Source organism: Prionailurus viverrinus, chromosome B3 (assembly GCF_022837055.1).
Source record: "Prionailurus viverrinus isolate Anna chromosome B3, UM_Priviv_1.0, whole genome shotgun sequence".
Taxonomy (NCBI): domain Eukaryota; kingdom Metazoa; phylum Chordata; class Mammalia; order Carnivora; family Felidae; genus Prionailurus; species Prionailurus viverrinus.
Window position 1 is genome coordinate 90698670 of NC_062566.1, and position 21811 is coordinate 90720480.

At 34.4% G+C, this 21811-nt stretch overlaps 1 protein-coding gene across 1 annotated transcript in view; it reads right to left on the bottom strand.

The window, feature by feature from the left end:
• MDGA2 (MAM domain containing glycosylphosphatidylinositol anchor 2) overlaps window positions 1-21811 on the bottom strand; it is an 859176-nt gene that overhangs the window by 109752 nt on the left and 727613 nt on the right. Inside the window, exon 9 of the mRNA XM_047864378.1 lies at window positions 9568-9837. Within this exon, the coding sequence (XP_047720334.1) occupies window positions 9568-9837 (270 nt within the window). The remainder of the gene's footprint in view (window positions 1-9567; window positions 9838-21811) is intronic.

Here is a 21811-nt window from a genome sequence, read left to right on the forward strand (position 1 = left end):
TATTTTCTTTGTCCCTTCAATGATTTTATTGTGCATGTATTATTGCTCTTTTCCTGTGATAGTTCGAGGAAATTCAAGTATATTTTCATTCCTTTGATGCACCACTTTTTGAAGATGTTTTGGAAGTTTCTGTATGGCTAAAACTATGCAAGTTTAACTTACTGATTCTGTTTAGAGTCAATATAAGATCACTTTATATATCACACTTCATATTTCATGATTATCTGAAGTCCCTATTTACTTCTCACTTCCCACCTTACAATTGTTATAAATTTAAAACCATATAATTCAAATTAATCCCATGATTTATGCTACTGTGATATTTTAGTTCTAAATATGTTAAATCTTAATTTAATAATGTTAGTATTTTGTTTCAAACCAAAGATGGGCAACTTTCCTTAAAGGACTAGACAGTAAATACTTTAGGCTTATAGGCTATATGATTGTTGTTACAACTACTCACCTCTTCTGTTGTAGCATGAAAACAGCCATAGACAGTACTTAAACAAGTGAGGCTATGTTCCAATTAACCTTTATCTACAAAAAAACAGTTGGCTGGTTCCCAAGCTGTAATTTGCTGACCCTTGTTCATATAGCTGTATATTATGGAAATTACAAGAAAAAAAAGAAGAAAGATAGTCTTTTATCTTTACCCACTTATTTACTGTATCTGATCCTCTTCATTCCCCCCCCCCAGCTTCATTGAGATATAATTGGTATACAAAATCTGCACATAATTAATGTATACAAACTGGTACATTTGGACGTGTGTATACCTTGTGTTAGCATCACCACAATCCAGGTAATAAACACCCATTACCTCTAAAAGTTTCCTCGTATGAATGCGTGTGTGTGTGTGTGTGTGTGTGTGTGTGTGTGTACATGTTAAGAGTCTGGAAATAAACTCACTTATATATGGTCACCTGATCTTTTCAAGGATGCCACAAGTACATTATGATGAGAAATGGTGTTGAGAAAACTGGATATCCACATCCAAAAGAATGAAATTGAACCCTGTCTTTTACCATACATAAAAACAAACTCAAAATGGATGAAAGATTTAAATGTAAGGTCTGAAACCATAAAGAAAAGACTATTTATTTTTATAGATTTTGGTTTCCATTGATAACCTTCCCTGTAATAAGAAAAGTATCCTTTGGTATATTTTGTAGTACAGTTTTGCTGACTACTAACTCTCTAGATTTCATTGTTCAGAAACATTCATTTGATGCTATTTTTTAAATAGCATATCAAATTATAAATTGACAATACTTTAAAGAATTTTAAAGATTTAGAGATGCTCTATTGTCTTCTAATCCATATTGTTTCTCATGAGAAGGTAATTGTCATGCGTATCATCAGAATATCATTTTTATTGTGGCTGCTTTGAAAATTTTCCCCTTCTTTGGTTTTCCACAGTTGGATTATGGTGTACGTAAGTGTGGTTTTTTTCTGTACTCTTCTTGCTTTCTATACCAAGATTCATGCTTGGATCTGTGGGTTCGAATAACTTTTTTTTCTTCCAGTCTCATTCTTGTCTTTTAAACCTTCAATTCTACTCATTTTAGACCACTTTGTATCATCTCCCATGTCTTAAGCCTCTTTTCTTTAGTCTCCATTTCTTTTTCTATCAGATTGTATCAGTTCTTTCAATTTGTCTTCAATTTCACTGACCGTTCTAACTTTTCCAATATACTGTTAAGCCCATCCAGGTAATTTTCCATTTCAGTTATTGCAGAGTTTTAGTTGCAGAATTGGCATTTAGTTCTTTCTTACAGTTTTTTTCCCCTTTTGAATGAAACTTCTTATCCATTTGCTCATAAATACTGCATTTATCTTTAAATCTTACTATGTATTCTCCTTGAATAGTTTGAAATTATTTATAATAGGTAGGTTTTGCTATATCCAACATCTGAGCTATCGTAGGGTTCCTTTTTAATAGACCACTGTTATTCATAACTAAGAGTAACATTTTGTTTTGTTTATTCTAATAGGTAATTCAGTTATCGGCTGACCACCTGATGCTTCTGTAAGCTAGCTTTTTACATTTTATTGGAGTGAAAAGAATGGAGAACTTAGGGCATTTCCCAAGCTCTTCCAACTTGGTGGGAGTCAACTTCGAAATTCTGCCTGCCCATGTTATGAGGGCTTGGTGTTAGCCTTGGTTAGGAAGTATCTAGAATAGACCCTTACTCTCATACATGACCCTTATTTTCTAAGGTTTAATCATTCTGATATCTTACCAGGATGTCAGAAATTTTAAGGGGAGGTATACATCATTTTGCTGAGCTAAAAATCCTAGCTTCCTTCAGCATTGCTTGAATTCTATCACTGTTTTTACTCTGAAGAGTAAATTCACACACAGGAATGAAATGAAAAAGATACAAGTGGAATCAGCTTATACACTATAGAATGGTACACATTAAGAGTTGTTAGAATATATTACGCATTTTCTACTCCATATTTTTAAATTTTTAAATTTTATTTCTTTATCTTTGAGAGAGAGATAAAAAGAATGTGTGGGAGGGGCAGAAAGAGGATAGAGAGAGAATCCCAAGCAGGCTCTGCACTGTCAGCACAGAGCGCATTGTGGGGCTTGGACTCATGAACCATGAGATCATGACCTGAGGTGAAATCAGGAGTTGGATGCTTAACCAACTGAGCCAACCAGGAGCACTCTTACTCCATATTTTAAAAAATAACTATAATTCATAATCTGGCTGAAACATTGGCCACTAGTTTATCTATTATGATAAATAAAACTTTAAAAAGTTTAATAGAATTCTGCCCCTGAAAAATATTTGATTTCACATAGAAGTTTCTTGTCTTTTAGAGTTATCACCAGGAAATTTTAGTAGGTATTATTTTTTCCATCATTTCATTTGCTGTTACTTCTGATAGCTGTTAATGATATATCCATAATCTTATGTTGCCTATTTTTAGATATTCATAAGAAACAAGTATTTGGCTGAATAGAACAAACATATGCATTACCGTAGAATAAAATATATTTTCCATATAGTTACTATGTAACTCAATCTGACCTTAGAAAACAAGAATAAAATATTTTGATATTTTGATTTGGAGCGATTTGGTTATCATTTCTTCCTCTTTCATCTTCAAAACTAAGCAATGCTAGAGTCCTCCAACATATTGTTTTGGGTAATATTACAGCTCTTAGTCAATCTGAATTTCTTTACATTTACTGAATGATAACATGTACTCCTTTTCAGAAAACTGTCACCTTTGCCTTATTTGTCCTCTAGAATCTAATTATAGTTATGTGTCTTATCTGCTGTTGCTGGACATGGAGAAAACAGCAGTTCTAATGCGTAAATCTAAATATTGTACTATATCACAAGAAAATTGTGCAGAATCCTAGCACAAATATTTCTAAACTAGAGGCAAAAGAAACAATCACAGGCAAATTTTTGCTTGGTTGAACCCTATTTGCCATGTTTACTGAAGAAGGTAAACTATGAAGGATTTTTTTCAATATTGCCTTAGATACAGTAGTCTCCTTCATATGTAGGCTGTATTTAAAAAATATTCCTTGGGGTGCCTGGTTGGCTCAGTACTGTCGGTTGAGCATCCAGCTTTGGCTCAGGTCATGATCTCATGGTTCGTGAGTTGGAGCCCCACATCGGGCTCTGTGTTGACAGCTTGGAGCCTGGAGCCTGCTTCAGATTCTGTGTCTCCCTTTCTCTGCCCCTCCCCCATCCCTCAAAAATAAATAAACATTAAAAAAATTTAAAAAATACTCCTAGGGGCACCTGGGTGGCTCAGTCGGTTGGGCGTCCGACTTCAGCTCAGGTCATGATCTCACGTCCGTGAGTTCGAGCCCTGCATCGGGCTCTGTACTGACAGCTCGGAGCCTGGAGCCTGCTTCCAATTCTATGTCTCCCTCTCTCTGCACCTCCCTCACTTTCTCTCTCTCTCTCTCTCTCTCTCTCAAAAAAAAAAAAAAAACATTAAAAAATACTCCTTGTGGCAGGAAATGGGTATTTGTGGCAGGGAAACCCTAAGTTGACTTGCAATGATTCTTAACCCTGGTTTTCATGTCTTTGTGTATAATTCTTTCCCATTGAAAGTGGGGAGAAATTATGATGGGGTATCAGTTCAGTAATTGTTATGACATACAAGATTCCATCTTAGCTGACTAGAGCTAGGGATTCCTCTTGCTGGCTTGATGAAGTAGATAGCCATTTTGGAAAAACCCGCATGACAAAGAATTATGGGTGGTCTCTAGGATGTGCAGGCATCTTCTAGGACATGAAAGTGGCCTCAGCCAACAAGGAGCAAAACACTTGGGCCTTCTATCATACAACCATTAGGAAATTAATTCTCTCAAAAACCTTAATAAGTTTGGACATGATTCAACTTCCTCTCTGAAATTAAGCATTCAGATCAGAACATTCCAGCCAACCCTTTGATTGCAGCTTTGTGAGACCCAGAACAGAGGATCTGGCTAAACCATACCTGAACTCCTAACACGAGGAAGTTGTGAGATAATACACATGTGCTGTTGCAAAAGATGCTCAGTTTGTAGTAATTGGTTATGGAGCATTAAGTAACATAGTACCCTCAATTCCATTGCTCGTCAATATAATATCTTGCAAGCTCTATGATTAAACCTATTCTTGTCTTTTTAAATTATACTAAGGGCCCAATGGCCATGGCTCCTGAAAAGTTGACTATCAGTAACAGTGTTAAGTATTACAGAAATAAAACCTAGATTCCAGGTTTTCCTTGAAAATCTCCATTTAATTTCATTGTATTTTTTTCAATTAAGGCAATTTAATATTCCTAGACTTAATTCCTAGATTTAATCCTGTGATTTAATCTTACTAAAATAAAATCAATACCCACAGCCTTTATTGCAGATACATCAATAGGATTAAGTTGTTTCCAAAAAAATTCAAGTAGAAAGGGTATCTAAAACTACCACTTTTTAAGGAAGTATCCTTAAAAAGAGGTAACACACTGAAATGCAGAGGTAATAGCTGGGACTTCAACAGCCATTAGGGCTATAAGATGTGCCAATTATTGATGGCGAATGAGCAATAAGATGGTAGAAACCTGAATTTCTGAAGACTTTGTGGAAAAGCCATTATGTTAGTTCCTGCAATGATACTTTAAGGTTTAACCTGAGTGTAATAATTTTCTATCTTGTTCAAATCATGGTTACTTGGGAGTTTTATGGATATTTTCAGATACTTGACAAATAATAACATACATAATTAATTTGTGAATTGTAAAATAATACACTATTACAACCTACACATCTCTATTTGGCTGAGGAGCAAAAGTCAAAATGACCCTGGTAAAGGCTTATACGAGGGCCGCCATTACTCTGGTAGAGGAATATTCAAAGGGCAAGTATTTCAAAATAAAGTAATATGTGAACAAAGGCATAAAGTCTTGGAAATGTGTAATGATTTGGTGGGAAGCAGAATGACCTAATTTGACTAGAGTGTGGAATAATTGGTAGGACTCAAAGAGATGTATTTCTATATATTCCATTTGGTATATTAATGAGTGGTTTGAAAATTCATGACATTGAATTAATGTTATCACCGCTATAAGGCAATGAAGAGCACAGATATTTCCCACTAAAAGTAAGATATATTTTCTAGGAAAATAAAGCCCTGCAGTATGGAAAATGGATTGAAAGGGAAAGAGGCTGAAAAGTCAGGTATCAGATAAAAGGCAACTATACTATCTCAGATAAAAGAATATATGGCTTTACAAATGTAATAGGAATAAAATTGTTAAAATGATATATTCAAAACACCAAGCAAATATAAAACCGAGAAGACTTAGAAACTGACATGATAGTGGAAGATTTCTTGGAGAGAGTATTTATTATTCTATTTCTGGTGTCATCTCTGATACCTGGCAAATTAGTAGGTACACAGTAAATAAGCGTTAAATATTTTCCAGATTGCAAAATTTTCATCAGTAGAGAGAATACACACTGGTTGTTTTATGCTCAATTATAACTTGTAGTTATGCAATAAAAATTCTTATAGAATAAATATCCACTGTTACCCATTGAAAAAGACACTACTCCTTTAATAGTTTTCATTTAAAAGAATTTAAAATTGTCTCCATTGATCCATTTCTTAAGTGGTTTACAAATCTAAATTTATATAACTGTATATACATACTTCCTGGAACTTGTAAAAATTCCTTCACAGAAAAACATGATAAATGGTGTTTAGTTTCCTACCATTGTTCACAAAGCTAACTTAACCCACAAGACAAACAATAAACAACTCTATGCTTACCTTTACCATAATAATATTAGTAAATAAAATAAATGAAAATACACAGTATTTTGTGGTATTGTCATTAATATTTTCTAACATGGACAGTGCACTACAAGCTAAGCTATTCACTGCTCCCAAAATATCTTTACTTACTTTCTCACATCCTGACTTCTCAGCAAACACAATCCCACTCATCAGCCTCTATACTCCCACACACATCACACACACATGATATAACTGGGAAAAAGAGGTGTGAAATTTTAGCTTTCCTAGGAGCTAAAGTAACTATAAATATGAGGACTGCCATTCACTATTAGTTCAATTCTGTATATTTTGATATGTACTGAGATCAAGTTCACTTTTGGGTGACTGTATAACATTCAACCCTAATAGAAGAGTGATCTTGAATTTGGTAAAATAGTTGCAATAACAAAATTAATTAATTTGGCTGTCAGGACGTAAACATAATTGTCTTCAAAGATCTTTGTGGATAAAGAATATATGCAGAAAGATTATACATACCCTTGTATATATTCTATTCCTGAGCTCCTTTCTGTAGAGCTTCAAAGGACTCTGAATTGTGGCAAATTCATAAGGATTACTAATTGTGATATGTTTTAATAGAAGAAACAAATGCCTTTTCATTGTTCCTTCCGGACCTCTAATTCTAAGGAATCATTGATTTCTTTATATAATTGACCCTTAACAACACAGGTTTGAACTTTGTAGGTCCACTTCTACGTGGAGATTTTTAAAAAATAAATATAGTGACGTATGGGTAAATATATTTTCTCTTATGATTTTCCTGATAAAATTTTCTTTTTAAAAATTTTTAATGTTTATTTTTAAGAGAGAGAGAGAGAGAGAGAGAGAGAGAGCAGGGGAAGAGCAGAGAGAGAGAGAGGGGGAGACACAGACCCGAAACAGGCTCCAGGCTTTGAGCTGTTAGCACAGAGTCCAACACGGGGCTCAAACTCACAAACTGAGAGATAATTACCTGAGTCGAAGTCAAACGTTCAACTGACTGAATCATCCAGGCTACCCAATAACATTTTATTTTCTCTAGCTTACTTTAAAAATATAGTATATTATATATATATAGTACAAAATATGTGTCAGTACATTATATACTCAGTAAGGCTTCTGGTCAACAGTAGGCTATAAGTAGTTAGGTTTTGGGGGAGTCAAAAACTGTATGAAAATTTTTGACCATGTTGGGGGTTGGTGCACCTAACTCCTCTGTTGTTCAAGGGTCAAATGTATATTTTTCTGGATTATACAATATTTGGATTTCAATTATTTCCTTTTTTCTTCAAAACTATTGGAATCTTGAAACAGTGAGGTTGATCTGAAGGTATAAAAAATACACACTGGAAATAAATTAGTTCATGGAGCTATTCATTCGCTTGTGGGGGCAACCCATAACAGGCTTATTCCTTCCTGGAGCTATCAAAATCTATTTACTACATCCCATGAATCTTGAATGGGAAATGGTTTCTTCTAGGAAAAGCATTCCCTTCTGGTCTCAGCTTGTCTACCAGTTCAGAAAATAGGATTTGGGTCACATGATAGAGAACAAATGAAAATCTTACAAAGGCATCATTGTCTAAACTAGCCTGAAGTGTCAAAAACAAATTAGAATGAATGTAAGTCCAAAAATTTGAAGAAAGGTATGTAGTTAATTTTATGGAGTATTTTTGTTTTGGAGAATTAATGAAAAAAAAATGTCCTATTTCTACCGATATGTGGAAAACAACCACCTTTGAAAGATTCTTATTGATTTAGGGTAATAATATGTAAATTAAGAGTGAAAGTACATTGTGCCACTTAAATTACTCCATAGACTAACAGACTCCATTCTCTTTTTCTTATAAATATGCGTAGGAATAAAAATTAGCAGTGAGATCATCATGTAAGTAGCATTGTCCTAGGGATTTCTGGTTTTGTTTTAATAGTTCACTTAAAAAAAAAAAGTCTGCTTATTTATTTATTTATTTATTTATTTATTTAAAGTCAACACTGGGGAGGGGCAGAGGGGGGAAGAAAGAGAGAGAGGGAGAGGGAGAGAGAGGAAGAGAGAATCTTAAGCAGGCTCTGTGCTATTAGCACTGAGCCCAACTCAGGGCACCATCTCACAAACTGTGAGATCATGACTTGAGCTGAAATAGAGAGTCGGATGCTTAGGTGACTGAGCCACCCAGGAACCGTGTTTTAATAGTTCACTTTAAGAAAAGTAGAAATCTTTTAAGTCTAACTGAATGTTGATAAAAGGACTATAAAACCAAGAGGTGGCAAGAGCCAGAAGAGAGGACATCTTCATATTCTTTGGTTGGTTCATTGCATTTTATCTACCTAATGTCATATTTCAGGAACCAAAAATATGTCAAGGTGATTCATGTCTAGAAAATTTTCTTATTGGTAAGAACTTATGAATAAAAATTTATATTACCAATGAACAAGATTTCACTAAGTTTGAAACATTTACAATTGATTTTCAGGTAATAAACAATTTACTGTTTCATTTTTTACTAGCATAAACATTCCAACTATTATGACTAACTTGCCCTACAATTAAATAATACTGAAAAAGAATAAAAGGAATATATCCTTTTAATGTATGCCTAACCCATAGCTCAAAAATTATAGAAATTTATTAGTATATAGGTTATAAAATAATTTAAATATTTACATAAGACTTAATAGAGTTAATATTTCTTTTAATACATTGAAAGATACGGCACGAAAAAGTTTTGATTGATACGTCTTTCTAAAAATTTATTATATGCCAGATACAACTTTATTGCTTTCCCTCTGAATATCTGTGAACCAATGGTAAGCCAAGGACAAAATTAATATTCACCAAAATTAAGATTCAGAGTTAGTAAATAAATAATAATAGGAAGAAAACACTCTACTATTAAGAAAACCAAAGCAAGTCTTGGTTAACAAGCAATTTTAGACTTGCAGAAGAAAATATATATTAGTATTAATATTTGCAATGTGATCTAAAAAAACCTTGTTAAGATTTGTCACTTTATTACTTAAACACTCAAAATAACCAAACTCTTCACCAAATCTACTTGAATTCACATAAACTTCTAATTTTATAGGCATATAAACTGTCTTAACTACTAAAACAAACACCTTGAAAAGAAATGAGTAGCTCTAACTATGGTAGTCAAACTGCTCATAGTATGCTTCATGGATTTGAAAAATGCTTTAAATTCACATAGTGACAAAGCCTACAATCCCTTGATCAAAAATATATGAAAGGCAAAAATATTGTGAATCTTACCTGTAACAAGAAAGCTGCATCTCCCAGCTCCAGCTTCATTAATGATGCTACAATTATAAACCCCATAGTTTTCATTGGAAAGACTCTTCACCGGGTATTCTGTATACTCTTGAGAGTCAAACTGACCCGTCCGTAATAATTTATTGCCCAAGCGCCACTCATAGGTCAGCACCCGTATTGGATAGGCTCTCAGGACCCGGCAGCTCATAGTAACACTTCGGTCTTGTCCTTGCCGAATTTCTAGGAACGCTGGCTCCACAGCAGGAGGATCTGCAGAAGAGATGTTAAAACAGATAAAACATGTGGTCTGCAATGAGCCAAAGACTATTCTTATTCTAAGAAGCTATTTTTAAGAACACATCTAGCAACAAGTAAGGAGTAAGAGGTGGGTGGAGAGCAACACCAGGAATTTTATCTTGGGATGGGAAATGGGAAACATCATTTACTGACTGTGGGCAGTGAATGAGATTCACTGCCTTGAAATATCATTTGCAGGTGAAAGCAGCAGAGTTCATTTTTTTCTTAGCTACTTCCCAGAACAAATCATCATGACTATGTTTATACTGCCAGCAACCAAGTGATGTTGTAGGTGTAAAATGCAGTCTCCAAATTAGCATGAGACTTTGAAACAGACAAAGTCATTGGTTCAAGTCAGTGAATTCTAATTATTCCCAGTTTGGCTTCTGAACTACCTATTATTTAATAAAGTAGGTAACCTAAGTTTATAAATTTATGTTCTAAATTATTTGGTCTGAACACATTTGACTAAAATTCATAATATTCATGGGTAAACCTTAAGCAAATTTTGCAAATTATAACACAGGTGGATGAGGTTTCTAACTCACTGCAATGATGCATTTATCTGCCTTAATTGTGATTTTTTTCCATAATTAAAACTTGCTACATTAGATACCTAACTTTTTTGTTTTTGATGGAAAGATTTCTGAAAAGTTTTTCATACATACATTTCTCATTATATACAGTATGCAAATTATAATCCTTTACCTCATGACTCCCGATGGTTATAATAAATAACAACTACTTCCTAGGCACTAAGGACTCATTTAATCAAATAAACTGTCTGTGACCACTCAGGATTGCACTGCACAGCACTATCACATCCTTGACTAGATGTATATGATACTCTCCTGAGTAGTATAGAGCCGTACATACTCTCTTGTGTAGTATAGAAGCCATACAACTCTTTCTGGCATCCCTTCCTTCAAGACGCTAAAAGGTTTTAGGACTGCCTAAAGGCACTAAGTTCACCCTCCAATATTCTTTACATGTTATTCCAATACTTTTTTGTACTATCGCTGTCCCTTCTCATTGCCAATCTGTTGACTCATCCTTCTTGCTTCTCTCAACAAATATATTTAAACTACCTTACTGTTCTAATTTTATTCATAAATTCAATTTTTGAGCTCTTCCTACATAAGTGCTAATTTTTTTTAATGAATGAAAAAAATTCCTGTCTGCATGAAATTTATGATTTAACACAACAGGCAGCTATTTAAATAGCTGATTTACAAAACTGAAGTACAAAAAACAATTCTAGGGTAGAAAGTAAAGAAGTGAATAACACTATGAGGACTGACCAGGCAAGGCATCTCAAGGAATGTGATACTCGAGCTGTGTCTTCCAGGATATATAGGAAATGTGAGGTTGGGAATCAATCATCCCAGGTAAGGAGATTAATATGTGCAAAAGGTAAAGAGAAGGTAGAGAGGAGGTGGTGTTCATAGAAGTATAAATGAATTGGCATAGCTGGTGAACAAAAGGTACATGAGTGCTTCAGAGGAAATAAAGATGGAAAGAAAGGAAGGGACTCTAGTCAAGAATTTCTGAATATCATGTTATGGAGTTTGGATTTCATCTTGTTAGTGGTGAGGCTCATTAATTTTTTTCTATTGTACCTGTTAATCCCTTTCATCTATTTCATCCAACCCCCACCACCTTTTCCTGTGGCAAACACCAGATTGTTTTCTGTTATCTACGAGGAGTCTGTTTCTGTTTTGTTCATTTGTTTCTTTTGTTAGATTTCACATATAACTGGAATCATATGGTATCTGCTTTTCTCTGTTTGACTTATTTCACTTAGCATAAACCCTCAAGGTCCATTTAAAATTTTTTAAATGAAGGTTATATATGACTAAGCTTATCTTTTAGAAAGAATGTTTGGGCAGATAGGAGGAGCATACTCAAAGGAAAGAGTCTAGTTACAGAGAAAATGAGAACATCATTGCTGAAAGTCTGAACTAAGGCAATGTCAGTGAAACCACAAATGATGCCTTAGACAATGAGGTGGATACGATGTCAGTGACGAAGACAGAGAAAACAGGAGGGGTAGTTTAGGGTACGGTGGGCATGTTGAACTTGTGCACCTGCTAGTCAGACAGTAGGGATACCAAGTAGGCAACTGTTTCTTCATTTCCAAATATATATGGGTTATGTTTTATTATCTCTTTGTTCTGATTTTTGCTTAATTGGATCACAGTCAGAGAAAATAGTGCATGTGTTTTCAATCTTCTGAAATTTGTTGAAGCCTGATTTGTAGCCCAATATATGACTAATTTTTGTTCTGTGTATGCCTGCAAAGAAGGAATAGTCTGAAGTTTAGGAGTGTGATGTGGAACTGTTTGTTGGGTCAAGTCTGACAAATGAGCTATCCAAATCATCTACATAGTTATTGGGCTCTTACCCTATTTGTTCTACTTGGATTAATTTAGAAGAGAGTTAAGCTCTTCTAAAATGGCAATAGTTTAAAATTTTTTCTTATAGTTTTCTCTACATTTTGCTCTACATATTTTTTAATGTTTATTTATTTATTCATTTATTTTTTGGGAGACAGAGAGACAGAACATGAGGGGGGGAGGGGCAGAGAGACAGGGAGACACAGAACCTGAGTGGACTCCAGGCTCTGAGTTGTCAGCACAGAGCCCGACTTGGGGCTTAACTCAAGAACCATGAAATCATGACCTAAGCCAAAGTTGGAGGCTCAACCGAGCTGCTCAGGCGCCCCTGCTTTACATATTTTGAGGCCACGCTATTAAGTACATACAAATTTAAAATTGCTTTATTTTATTGGTAAACTGAAGGTTTGATCATTTTGAAACAACCTCCTTTATCTCTATTAAGGTTGTATTATTTAAAACTATTTTGTCTCAATTAATACTTACTCTGACATTGCTTAGTTAGTAGTTGCAAGCTGTCTTTTCCATACTTTTAGAGTTCCATTATCCTTATATTTTACAAGTGTCTCCTTTAAACAGCATGTAGTTATATTCTATTTTTTCAAGAAACCTTGGCAATATTTAAATTTTATCCACAGCAATTAACACTTTGTTTACATTTACTGACTACTGATACATTTGAGTATAGATGTACTCAACAAATGTTAACTGTTTTGTACTTCCTATTTGTTTTGTGGTCTTTTTTCTTTGCCTTCTTTTAGATTTATGGACTACATGATTATTCCAACCCTTTTGCTGCTACTAATTTTAATTCTCTCTTTTTTAAAAAACAATTGAACATTATACTTTTATATCTGCACTAATTTTTAGAATTATTTAGATATATGCTGGCTCATTTCCCTTTAATTCATTCTTTCACTATATACCTTAAAATTCCATGATCATTTTCCAAATTTTGCCTCAAGTACATCATTTAGAATTATCTTTAATGACCTTTCTGGTCTTGATTTTCTGAAAATATATTTTTAGCCTTATTCTTAAAAGATATTTTCCTTTTACATAATAGGATTAGAGGGTGGCACTGATTTTCTTTTAGCATATTAGGATATAGTTCTACTGTCTTCAGACGGCTTTTACTGCTATAGACAAGTAAGCTTAAAGTCTCACACTTTAAAGTTCTTGTTTTTGTTTCCTCCAGGTACATTCAAAATGTTTTTACCTTTGATATTTGATAGCTTCAATATAATGATTTTAAGTGGATATTCTTTGTACCTAAAAGTTTGGGACCTGCTGGGATTTTTAAATCTGTTGATTTCAGTTTGGCATATTTCACCTAAGAAATTTGTGGAAAATTGTCATTTCTTAAATAATACCTGTGTTTCTTTCTTTCTATCCTCACTTGAATGTCTTTTTCATTCATTCTGTCTTCCATGTCTTTAATCCCTCTTCCAACTTTTCTATTTCTTGCTTTTTCTGCATTGCATTTTGAATAAATTCTTCTGAGCACTAATTCTTTCTTCAGTTCTACTTAATCTGGTAAACCCATCCATTATGTTATTATTATTTTAATGTTTGTTTATTTATTTATTTATATCCAAGTTAGTTAACATATAGTGTGATAATGATTTCAGGAGTAGAATTTAGTAATTCATTACTTACATACAACACCCAGTGCTTATCCCAGCAAGTGCTTTCCCCAATGACCATTGCTCATTTAGCCCATCACCCTACCCAACACCCCACCAACAACCCTCAGTTCATTTTCTGTATTTAAGAGTCTCTTATGGTTTGTCTCTCTGTTTTTATTTTTGCTTCCTTTCCCCTATGGTCATCTGTTTTGTTTCTTAAATTCAACCTGTGAGTGAAATCACATGATACCTGCCTTTCTTTGAATAAATTATTTTCCTTAGCATGATACACTCTAGTTCTATCCCCATTGTTAAAATGGCAAGATTTCATTATTTTTATAGCCAAGTAATATTACATTGTTTCTATATACCACATCTTCTTTATCCATTCATCAGTCAATGGAGATTTGAGTTCTTTCCATACTTTGGCTATTGACAATACTGCTGCTATAAACACTGGGGTGCATGTGCCCCTTAGAATCAGCATTTTTGTATCTTTTGGATAAATACCTAGTAATGCAATTGCTGGGTCATAGGGTAGTTCTATTTTCAATTTTTTGAGGAACCTCCATACTGTTTTCCAGAGTGGCTGCACCAGTTTCTTTCCCACTGGCATGCTTTCTCTGCATCCTTGCCAACATCTGTTATTGCCTGAGTTGTTAATTTTTTTTTTTATTTAAAATAATGTAGCTTTCATTTATAAACGTTCTGCATAGTTTTTTTGTATACCTGTTATGCCACTACTTTTATACTTTTCCATTACTTGCAAATGTAGTAAGATTTGTCTCTTATTTCTTTAAACAAAGTAATTATTTTATACTGTCTGATATTTCTATATGGCTTTCAAGATGTTTTTTGTTTGTTTTCTCTGATGGTATTTTGTTGCTGTGTATTCTCGGTTAATTTTGACTCTGTGCTATTCAATGTCCTGTAAAAATATGGGAATTTTTAAATATCTAAGATGATGATTTCTTCCTCTAGAGAGATATGTGTCTATAGGCAACTACTGATATCAATGTCTAGGATCACATTAATCTAGGTTCATGGCTTGAGGTTTTATTTTAATCACCCAAGTGATATGAATGTTCATTAAAAATCCTCCAAAGAGGGAACTTGTGATTATAATGTACAGTATGTGATCCCACATCACCCTTACCCTGCTCACTTCAAAGACAACTTTCTTTGCACTCACTCGGGAATAGGAATATGTAGACTGGGTTTATGCCTACTTTACTCTTATCCTATGGATATAGTCCTTCGAGTTCCAACTTCTATGGGTAGAACTTTTCTCCAGGAAATACTCTGGTTAGATTGTAATCGACTAGAAATGCCATCAAAACTGAAGCTTAAATTCTCCCACATCAGCAAATGCCCTTGGGGCAAGATTAGCCTCATTGTCCTGCTTTCTTATAAATTTGACATTGTATTTTTAAAATAAACATTTTAATACTTTCAATAATATTTTTTAGAAATTTTGCAGCGTTTTTGATTGTTTGCATTGTAAGAATTTTTTTTTTTTTTAAGAGAGAGAGAGAGCAAGTGGAAGAAGGACAGAGGGAGAGGGACAGAGAGAATCTTAAGCAGACTCCACGCCCAGCACAGAACTGGATGCCGGGCTCAATCTCACAACTGTGGGAACAGGACCAGAGCCAAAATCAAGGTTGGATACTCAACCGACTGAGCTACCCAGGGGTCCCTACACTGGAAGGATTTTGAGGAATATTTTGTCTATTATATGCCCAGAATCACATGTCTCTATTAGTCAAATGGAAATACAGATCTAAAGCTCAAAATGCTGACTTGACTGAAAGCTCTGGTTTTATTGAGATAATTCAGAATAAGCTTAAACAAAGACAAATAAAAAACCAAATTTGGATTTAGTCCTGAATATAATCACTTCTGGGGTTAGAGAAAAGTAAAAGCTCCTAGAGGAGAATAAATATAAATAAGCAAAGAGATATATGGATCCAGAGAGTTGTGTTACAAAAAATTAAAGGCTTTGGATGTTCAAAGAACATAAAGTAAAAAAATGTGCCAAATGTTAGCAATATATGAGTTTAGATTGAAAATATATATTGTTTTTGACAAGTCTGATGTCATAAGTGATTATAGCAAAAGCATTTTCTGTGGAGTATATATAATGTGTGTTGCAGTTTTTATGGTTAAATAGTAGACATCAGGAATGACATCTGTTTGTTCAATAGTGTTGTCTATGATTAGAAAACATAATTATCTATTCATTCTACTTTCAAAATATATCCAGAAGTTATACATTTCTCCCAATCTTTACTACCACTACTATTACCTCTTACATAGACTACTGCAAATGTCCTCCAATAGCCTTCTAAAAGGCCATTGTGCTTCCGATTTTGACCTTCTACTATTTCTCTGATATTGGCCAGATGTTCTTTTACAAGAGAAATCAGCTCTTGTTATTCTCCTCCTTAGAACACTTTATTGATTTGCCCCTACTTGTCAATCAGGCTTACAAAGTCCTGCAAGTTCTGGCTCTGACAATATTCTCAATCATTCTTATCTTAATCATTGTGTTCAGAAACAGGTTTCCTTCCTGTTCCTGCATGACAAGCACTTTCTGGATTCTGGGCTTTATTCTTTCTTCTGAAGATGTTCTTTCCTTCACTCTTTCTATTACTCTCTGATGGTCATTGTTTATATTTTACTTCTTTAGAAAGCCTATCCTGGGCTACCAATTAGTAAAATATTTTTCCTACTGTTACCAATACATGGTTAGCAATCATTGTATTTATTTCCTGCATAGTAACACCATTTGTTCATATCTAGTTCATATAAGTTCCATTATAATGGGACTTAAAACTCCCCATCAATGTATCTTCTCTGTATGCATCAAGTACTCAGCATTATAGCTAGTGCCAGATCATTACTGAATACAAAAAAGAATGAATGAATAAATGATGTAAAAGAGTAAAGATGTTCACAAAGTCTTCAATATTTATTCAGCATGGGTTCTATGTCTACTCTGTTAAATCTGCATAGATTCTGTGCTTACTTTGACCAATAGAATAGAGCAAAAGTAATGCTACATCATTTTCTAGGCCTGGACCACAGGAGACTGGGAATTTTACTTTTTATCTCTTAAAATACTTATTCTGGGAGCCCTGACCCATGAAACAAGTCCAACTACCCTACTAAAGAGATGATCTCAAGAGGCCCTGAGATTATACAAAGGAGGAAAGGGTAGAATTAAGCTCAGCCATCCCCACCAAGGTTCCAGATATGGGAGGTCATCTTGTACCTTCCAGACCACCCCAGCCACCTGAAAAATACCATCAGGTGACCCAGATAATACCACAATCCACATGAAACAGAGGAATAGCCCAGGCAAGCTCTCTTCAAATTCTTGACTTGCCAGAGATTAAATAGATATAATAAAATATGATTATTTTGAGCTCCTAAGTATTTGCTTCACAATAACAGATAACTGATACAAAAGCCTCTGAGCCTTCAAAATTAAGCAGTTTGATATTATGAGTGGAGACCTGGTAGAGTGAGGCAAAAGGACAAGTGGACAGGGCAATGGTGAGAACACAGTTTAAGCAACAGATCCTGGGATCCAAGTTGGTTCCAGAAGGAAATGATTCAGAAGGAAACTAATAGGGGAAGTCAATCAATAGACTGAATTACTAGGACACTTGAAAACCTTAAAAACAAGTACACTGAGAACAACAGAATCAGGAAACGAGAAAGCTGTAGTCAATAAACAGAATTTGTTGAAAATTTGGAGTGATTAGAGGCTCAGAATTATGTTCACTGGAATGAAATGCTGAAGTGAAGTAGAGATTAATGATACTAGAGTCAAATGCAATTATGTTAAGTGAATACACATTTACTCTCATTGTATTTGTATCTAACAGTGTTTGCAACTGCTTATCTTTCTTCTTATAAATTTGTTTTTAAATGGCAAAGGTCAAAATGTAATTAATTATACTTACCAGGCCAATATCCTAAAACATATATTTACTTTTCCTATGAATGATTTTCTGTGGGGATTCTTTGACTATATCTGACCTATTAGATTATTTCAAATAATAGATTTTTTAGACTTTCACTCTATGTGAATGTGTCATTCACCCAAACCTAGAAAATTCAGTCAACTCATTTATTAACAGCCTATAAAAACACCTGATAGTGTTGGGTTAAATCTCTTCAGTGTGTTTTCATAGAGTTCAGTAGAGTCCGAGTTGGAAAGCATCCCTAAATGAAAGTAATCATTACTGCTATGTAATAGACTGCCCAAACATCTTGGGTTCCAGGGTGATTCCCTAACCTCAAAATAAGTGATAAAATGTGAAACTAAGCAAACTCATTATAAGTCATGTTTGCTTGTGGAAAACTTCTGTGATATAAGGTTCACTTTAAGCCCACTGGCTATTAATGAACTCAGCATTTCATTCCTTGGAATAACCAGTGAGAAGAACAGACCTTCACAGTTAGGATTAAATGGTGTTGTGTGAAAACTTTAAATATGATGAAAGAAAGCTTCAGGTGTCAAAAAGTTAAAGTTCACTATTCTGATAAAATCAGCATTTCATGGTATAAGAGTTATTCAGTATGCTTTATTATGAAGTATTTAATTTTAAGAAACTGAAATAAAAAGATATTGTGAGAAAAAAAATCCAGTTAAGGAAGATTCCTTAGGAGAAATAAATAGGTAATTGTGTTTTTTTTCCAACTGAACAAATGATTCTAAAATTATACCATTATAGTCTAAGAATACACTATTATATTATCTGGTTCAAAAGTTTACTTGTCAGGGGCACCTGGGTGGCTCAGTCGGTTGAGTGTCCGACTTCGGCTCAGGTCATGATCTCACAGTCCTTGAGATCGAACCCCACATCCGGCTCTGTGCTGACAGCTTGGAGCCTGGAGACTGCTTCAGATTCTGTGACTCCCTCTCTCTCTGCCCCTCCCCCACTCGCACTCTGTCTCTGTCTCTCTCAAAAATAAATAAAATGTTAAAAAAATTTAAAAAGTTTACTTGTAAAACCATCTCCCTACATATATACTAAAGGATGATGATAATAAAAATAATAATTATATATGTTGATATTGCATATTTACTAAATTCTAGGTACGGCGTTAATATATTCACATGGTTTATCTTTTTATAGTAGTACTCATTTTTATAGAAGACAGTGAGGTACAGAAAAGTTAAGTAAAGTCACCCAGCTAAAAATTAGCAGAATAAGTATTCAAACACTCTGACTCCAGAGAGTAGGCTCATAACTACAACGTCTGCTTCATTCTTTCCAATTACAAATACTACCAATTTATCATGATTTTGGTCTCTCTCGCAGCATTTCCCTCGGAAATATTGGTTATTGAAGTTATCAATTAAAACAGACGTTGGCCTATTCACATGTACAAACTTGTGTAAGTCAAAAATGGAAACCACGTTTTGTGGAAAGCATAAAAGTATTACAACAAAACTGCTAGGTTAAAGAAAAAATGTTAATGATAGATTTCAAACCAGACTGAAATTGTAGTGTATATAACAAAGTACTTCATGTAAACAAATTTCTGTACTACCCATGTATTAATAGATATGATGAGTGCATGTAGAATATTAGCTGTCTGGAGGTAAAGGTATAACCTTTTAAAGTTATTAAGGGGGGCGCCTGGGTGGCTCAGCCGGTTAAGGGGCTGACTTCGGCTCAGGTCATGATCTCAAGGTCTGTGAGTTCGAGCCCCATGTCGGGCTCTGTGCTGACAGCTCAGAGCCTGGAGCCTGTTTCAGATTCTGTGTCTCCCTCTCTCTGCCCCTCCCCCGTTCATGCTCTGTCTCTCTCTGTCTCAAAAATAAATAAATGTTAAAAAAAATTAAAAAAAGTTATTAAGGATTTTGATTGGAATAAAGTTGTTAAGGAGAAAGTGCTCGCAATTAATTAGGTTTTTAGCATTTACTATTCTTGTACCTACTGGTTCCAGATGTCTGGGAAGTGTTCTGAGTAGGAATGGTTCTAAATCTTTAAATCAAAATACAAGTGTCTAACTTATTTGAAAAGAGTAACCTGAGAACCTGTGAAAACACTCAATTATAGAGAAATGTGTATTAGTATCTATTTCTTAGTAAGGGAATCAGAGATAAGTCCATGATTTCTTGCAATATTGTGTATAAATAAAACTTTGCCTCTATTTCTTGAAAAACTTCCCAGGTTCTCATGAACACTAGAACTGTAAACAAAGTAATACTTTTAATTTACAGAAATAATAAAAGACATTTAAATATATAACAAAAAATTTCAAGCTAGTATTAAAAAATGTTGATATAGCCCTTTTTAAGTCTTTAAGGGAGTATCAGACTATGAATGTTAAATATGCATAGTTTATAGTTAAAAGAGGAAAGTTCACCTGTTTGGTGAACTTCAGTGTAGGTATGATCCTAATTATGTAACTCTTAGGTCACTACTAAACATGTACACATTAGGATCATTTCTTCTCAAGTAATTTCTTCTCAAGTCAAATATCTGTCCAATGAAACACCTGTCCTTTGCTATTCTTTGTTAAAAGAGATATGGGGAAACTGTGCTGTCAATAATAATAATAATAATAATAATAAATCCAATACTTAGATGGGAAAATCCAGGAGTTTGAATGTTAAGTCAGTGAAATATATTCTTCTATTGTTCAATCAAAATAGTGAAATTGCTACTTTTAGTGTACGACAAACTCTGTGTGTGTGTGTGTGTGTGTGTGTGTGTGTGCACCTTTCTCTCAAACCTTTTCATGGTCTTGCAATTATACCCATCTTACTGGTGAGGACTTTGAAATTCAGAGATGACTGTGAGTAACCTCTTTATGCACTGAGAAACACTAAGCATATTTGAACCAAAGCCAATTTACCTTCAAAATGTCAGCCGTTTAGACATTACCATGTGATTTCTCTAAGCATTATGTTCCTATAAGGGTATGTATTCAAAAGATCCGTATATTATTTGCATCAATCAAACACATAAATACTTAGAGAATTCGTAGATACTGCTGGGTACAAGATGATATACTAGGGGATTAAACAAAAATGAATAAAAAATGGCTCCTGTTAACATGCAAGTTACAATCTCAGTATAAAAATAATATCTTAATATATGTAAGTAAGCACAATTTAAAATGAGCAAGTAATATATTAGTTTTTATAAGGCAATAACTTATTAATTGCTATAGTGTAATGGGAAATATAGATTTCATCTTAGTTCTTGATTCCTAGAACAGGGCTCCTAAAACTCTTGGAATTTCGTGAGTGATAAGAATGCCTTTTGTTATTTATGACAAGCCCCTTTCAACCATAGGAAACTTATGCTAATGAAGTGATTCTGGCTGGCCCCTAGAGCTTTGGGATGTGATATTTCCAGAAAGATCAAGCCTTGATTTTAAGTTTGGAATATTTCATTCCAACCCCTAATCTCCAGGGAAGGAAGAGAGGATGGAGTTTAGAGAGTCAGTTCAAGTACCACTGGCCAATGATTTAATCAATTATGCCTATGTAATGAAAGTTCCAATAAAAATACCTCAACAATGGGAAAACAGAAGATGGCAAAACAGCATGGAAGTTTTTTGTGTGTCTCCCATCCATGAAATACAGCCAGACCAACATTAACCATCCTACACACCTAGAAAACTGATTGGAGGATTAACACAACAATCTGCACAACCTGAACCACAGAATTCAGCAGGTACGCAGCGCGGACAAGTGAACTTGGGAGCAAAAATCTGCGGGAAGGGAGGTGTTTTGCGGGCAGAGAGAGGACAGAGATGGTGGGGGGGAGGGAAGAATACGGGAAAAGCACTCCTCCCCAAAAGCAGCTGGAGAGAAAGTGGAAAATTGGAAACAGCCGCAGGGACTTAACTAAAAAGGGAGAAAGGAGAAAGGAGAAAGGAGAGGGTTTA